Source organism: Amblyomma mixtum, chromosome 8 (assembly GCF_055824585.1).
Source record: "Amblyomma mixtum isolate Tamu chromosome 8, ASM5582458v1, whole genome shotgun sequence".
Taxonomy (NCBI): Eukaryota; Metazoa; Arthropoda; class Arachnida; order Ixodida; family Ixodidae; genus Amblyomma; species Amblyomma mixtum.
The window spans coordinates 40,796,060-40,801,604 of NC_143019.1; the positions used below are offsets into that span (position 1 = coordinate 40,796,060).

At 50.7% G+C, this 5,545-nt stretch overlaps 1 protein-coding gene across 1 annotated transcript in view; it reads left to right on the forward strand.

The window, feature by feature from the left end:
• Positions 1 to 2,085, forward strand: part of Past1 (putative achaete scute target 1) — a 43,126-nt gene extending 41,041 nt beyond the window's left edge. The window contains exon 2 of the mRNA XM_089557159.1: positions 950 to 2,085. Coding sequence (XP_089413285.1) covers positions 950 to 1,648 — 699 coding nt within the window. The 3' untranslated portion in view covers positions 1,649 to 2,085. The remainder of the gene's footprint in view (positions 1 to 949) is intronic.
• The last annotated feature ends 3,460 nt before the right edge of the window (positions 2,086 to 5,545 follow it).

The following is a 5,545-nucleotide window of genomic DNA, read 5'->3' on the forward strand; positions in this document are numbered from 1 at the left end:
TGTGTGTATTTTGGCTAGTTCGTGTCACTCCTCGTCCTATCCCGACGGAGCTGTTTTACAGGCACGGGCCTAAGTCAAATGGGCTCAGAGTGAGTGTTGCGTTCGCTTTCACAACGGAACTTACGGAACGCTCTTAAGTGGTTCCTCCGTCTCAGCCGAAGGCTGCATGGACAGCAGTCATTTTGACCCTGTGGTCGTCTTTGGCTGTGCTGATAATAAAAACTAGTGCAGTTACTGAGTCAATCATTCAGTCAATTTGTGTTACTTCAGATCGGTGCAGCACGCAGTGTTATGTACAGGGTGTCCCATTTTATTCAGCATGTGTGCGTGGGAAATGTGTGGGGACGTAACTTAGGGGAATGTTTTCTCTTGTCTTATAATCTGTAGGCTTAATCAGTGGGATAATATTAGTGTAGCTGTTTTATCGCTGACGGATAACCGATTAGAAACTCTTCAGTCTTTCTAAATGCTCTAATATCTACAGAGCAGCGCGCACCTTTGAGGTATCTGCCGCCGCGGTGGCGCAGTGGTTATGGTGCTCAGCTGCTGACCCGAAAGACGCGGGTTCGATCCCGGCCGCGGCGGCTCAATTTCTTTGGAGGAGAAATTCGAGGCCCGTGTACTGTGCGATGTCAGTGCACGTTAAAGAACCCCAGGTGGTCGAAATTTCCGGAGCCCTCCACTACGGCGTCTCTCATAGCAGATGTCGCTTTGGGACGTTAAACCCCATAAACCGAACCAGCCTTTGAGGTATCTGAGGTGTCTTGTTTACGCCATATGCTTAAAAATTTCATTGCCTATTATGGTCTGATTTGCTTTGTTTTAAATTTCGTCAATTCCCTGGTTAATGAATAATACGAAACACAGTGTGTATGTTGTTCTTCGATATAGCCGACTAATTTTCATCATTTTCTTCTTTCCCTTTTCTTTTTTTCCCCTCTACTCGCAGGTGCACGCGCACATCATCAGCTCCCTGCGGAAGGAGATGCCGTCCATGTTCGGCAAGGACAGCAAGAAGAAGGAGCTCATCAAGGGCCTCGGCAACCTGTACGCCGAGATCCAGCGCGAGCAGCAGATCTCGCCGGGCGACTTCCCGGACCTGCGCGAGATGCAGGAGAAGCTGGCGCAGCACGACTTCACCAAGTTCCACGCGCTCAAGCCGCGGCTCCTGGAGACCGTCGACCGGATGCTGGCCGAGGACATCGCGCAGCTCATGGCCATGATCCCGCACGAACAGACCGAGCAGCGGGAGGAGGCCGTCGTCAAGGGGGGCGCCTTCGACGGGCTCGAGCAGAGCCCGTTCGGCTACGGTCGCGGCGAGGGCGTCGACGCGGGTTCTCTCGAGCCGGACTGGATCGTGGCCCGGGAGCGGTTCAAGTACGACGAGCTGTTCAACGCCCTGGGGCCCGTGGACGGCAAGATATCGGGCGCGGCGGCCAAGGGCGAGATGGTCAAGAGCAAGCTGCCCAACTCGGTGCTGGGCAAAGTGTGGAAGCTGTCCGACCTGGACAAAGACGGCATGCTAGACGCCGACGAGTTCGCGCTGGCCATGCACCTCATCAGCGTCAAGGTCGCCGGACACGACCTGCCCCTGGAGTTGCCCGAGCACCTGGTGCCCCCGTCGAAACGGCCATTCGCCGCAGCTTAGCTCTGAGAGAAAGAAAAAAAAAAGAATAAAAGAGAAGTTGCTTGTTTGTGCATACACGGCGGCAGTCGCGGGGCCGCCGGGGTACACCCTACTACTGCCTGGTGCACGCCACCGCGTCCATCACGATGGAGTGGTGTACACATGCGCAGCTTAAGAAGTCGTTGCCTGCGGCACTTAAAAAGTGCGTTCCGGGAGCAACTTTATCGCGCGCACTCTGTCACGAAGTTGATGAAGAAGATCACGTTGAGCTTGTGTGCGACCTTGTTGTTTTGTGTGGAGCGTACCTCCTTAACGTATCTAAGCCTTTGCTGCCTTTTTCACTTCGAGAGAGAGAGAGTCGGTCGGCCCATCTATGGAGCACGAGACGGGTAGCGCCGGTGCCTTTGCGCGCGTCTGGGTCCACGTTTGAATAAAAAAGAAAAGGTGTACGTGTCGCACTGAGCTGTCCGTGTTGTGTATGTAGACCCGCGCGGCTGCCTCGGCGGCGGGCGGGCGCGCAGGCAGGTGTGACGAAAGTGCTATGTCTCCGCACGGCCCAGTCGGGCGTGTACTGCGGAAGACGAGAGCTGGCGCATGCCTCCTCTTCATGCAGTAAGTCTCCAGAAGGCATGCGCTTTGACTTGCACATGGTGTGGAAAGCAAAAAAAAAAGTATTTCGTTTCTGATTCTGAATGCTCCCCGGCAACGGGAGCACTGGGTTGCTTGCCCGAAAAAGTAGTGTGGCATTGTTACTGCCGCTGTTATTTCCTCGAAAATATGGCACATACTCCAAGGGGCTCTGACTACACAGTGAAGAATATTGTGCCCTTGTGCATGTCTGAAACGTTGGTGCTGCTGCTGTTGTGTCCTGGAAAACTTGGCACGTAATACTATGGGCAATGGCCACACACTGAAGAACATTGCACTCTCGTAAACATCACACGTCCGAGAGGAGCCACGCTGTGAAGAATGCTGCGTCATCGAAGACATGCCATATATCAACGAGGGTGATTGGCCGCACAGTAAAGAATGTTGCGCTTTCTAAAGTATATGGCACTTAACCACCATGTAGATTAGCCTTACAGCGAATATTGTATCCTGGAAAACAAATTCCGCAAGGTAGGTTGGCCACAAAGTCAAGAATTTTGCGCATTCGAACTCGTGGCAGATAAAGGAATCGTATTCTTAGCGGTAGGAAACAGACACAACACCAAGAAACACACACACAGGACACCCGCTAACGAAGATCGTGGCAGATTCACGCCCACAAGGGGAATTGGCCACGCAGAGAATATTGTTGCACCTTCGAAGGCAATTCAGCTATCCTTGGGAGGGGTTGGCCTCACTGTGAAGAATTCAAAACCTAACTTAGCAGAGCTACCATGCACGGAACCTAGAATTAATCCTAATGGAAAAATTCTAACGTATGAGGAACAGGAAGCTGAAGAGAATAGCATCGAGAACTTGGACTGCAGGAAGGAAACAAGAGCAGTGAAGGAAAAAGACCGCATCATGTGCCGCATCCCATAGAGCCTATCGGGATGCCATTGAACTTGTGAACAGCAGAGCAATCTACCTGGTAGCCATAGCACAGCTTTGTGGCGTCAAACGATAGTAAATCTTTTCAGGTCGACAGATTATACGGGGCGGAGGACGAGGCAGGAGAAGAGAAACGTCGCCTCGAATGAAAGCAGAAATATGCGTTACGATGAGAATGCTTAGTTTGACTGTATTCGCTTGCTGAAAGCAATGGCCGCTTGAGCGAGAAGCGTTTTGTTAGTGTAGCTAGTCCTGTGGCTGACGATTTCACTGCTCCTATAGATTCACGGAGTGCCGCCTCAGGGGCGTTTCGACGTAACCGTAAGTCTAAACGGCATGAGCGTCTTTTCCTGAAGCCCCTCTATCTTTATCTTTTCTTCCTTCGGGTTTTCAGCGCTGTCTACAGTGTATGAGGGGCTTTCTTCAAGAAAAAACGGTGTCGGCGTCATTTGTTGTGGGCGAAAGGCACTCCGTACGCATACGACGGCTGTCGCACGGCGCGCTCAAACAAACGCGCCAAGAATTCGGAAATCGCGCTTTTGACAGCGGGAAAGTGACGTTGTCAGTGCACATTTACGTTGAACATGTAGTCCTACACCGAGGCGATACTATAAAACTGATCACGACCTATAACAGGAGTTGACGCCAACCACTGGTCTTCGTCACCTTCGCTGTTTTCGTCTGCACCTCCACTGACTAAGGTTCTCTTTTTGCGACATCTCTCCTACAGTCGTCCTACTGGATAAATGGTAAGTGTAAGGTTACAGTGCTATGAATTCCTTTTGGCGAAGAGTTAATAAGCTCAGAGTACCTCTCATTCAATTTTCATCAGCCCGGAATGCTGTTTGATGAGCAGAATTTCGCTACTGAGGCCAAAAGTATCCAGGCTGCATGTTTTGCCTCTCAGCTGTATAATGGAAAACTTATACCACCCCTCAAGCTCTAAACCTCTGAAAGCTAAGGAGAACCCTTGACCCCGCCTTCGAATTCCAAGACCTTTTGATCTTTAGGAAAGCCGTAAGGGCGCTGCGATACGAACGAGAAGCGAACCATGCAGCTCGGTTACTTTTGGCAAAGTCTACGTTTTAGTGTGATTAAGGAATGCATATATAGTGGTAACTGAAAACAAAGCACTACAGTACAGTACCCAAAGTATACTCTCAGAAAAAGAAATATATATGTGATAAAAATAATCGCATTGTTATGTGTGTGGTTCATTCTTACTCTAAGTGCGCCTATGCGAAACTTCACATATTGCTGAAGACACTGATCGCTGTGAGCGGATTGCACACGGCATGCCTTCACAAAACCCTTTATACTGCCAGTCGGTCCAAATCTGCATATACACATACGTATCGCGCAAGATATCGCGCTCACTCGGCTTCACGCCGTCCGCTCACCCCACCGCGCAGAGGACTATAGGCAACTCGCGGCGTGGCTAACGAACATTGTTAGCGGTTCCAAAATCCTATAAATTACATCTGCGGAATACGAGGTGATCAGCGATAAGATTATGGCCACTGAATCTGTGCAACAAAATGCTATCTTTTTTCCTTATATATGAGAGTTGATCTCAGGGTCTGTGGCCATCGTTCTCCGGAAACTGGAGTCGTACGGAAACTCAACCATCGCATTAAGAAACAGCGCCATTCACGCCACATTATTACTGTTTAAATCTGGACGCTTCAGGGAACAGAATCCACACAATAAATGCTTCGACACCAGTTTAGGGACGACATGTGGAATGCGAGGGCATGCTCGAGCTCCTCCTGGACCGACCCTAACAGGTCTGATGATGGCTGGTTCTCTGTTCGTAGCTACGGCAATGCTGCGGTAGATCGCGCGCTTACCACTCAGCTTCGGCGAACCAGAGAGAGACAGTGAGACAACTTTATTCGTTAGAAAATCAAATGACTGGTGTACTGGGTCAATCAGCCGCTCCAGGCCAGGTGGCCGGCAGTTGTAGTCTGTCGGCGACCTCTAGCGCTCTCGTCGTCGCCCTGGACTGAACGCCGGGGTCCGAACTGGCGAGAACAGCTTCCCATTGTTCAGGAGAGGGAGAGGAGGCCCAGACGTCGGTGCATCGGTTTAAAAACAGCTCTGGGGAAGCAAAGGTAAACATCGAGGGAGTAATTATAGCTGTCTCACAAAGCTGGCGCTAAAATCTAGAGAACAGGAAAATAATTAAGCATACTGGCTCCAGCGTAAGATATCGCGGCAATTCCTATCAGGTTTTTCCCGTTTCGTGCAAAACTTGGCTGCTGCAGTCATTGCGTTACTTGAATAAATGCCTCAAGGAAAACACCGCGTCTGCTGCGCCTAGTTGGCTGTTGCGCACGGTTACAAACCTACTGAAAAGGTAGGTCAACGTCCTGACCC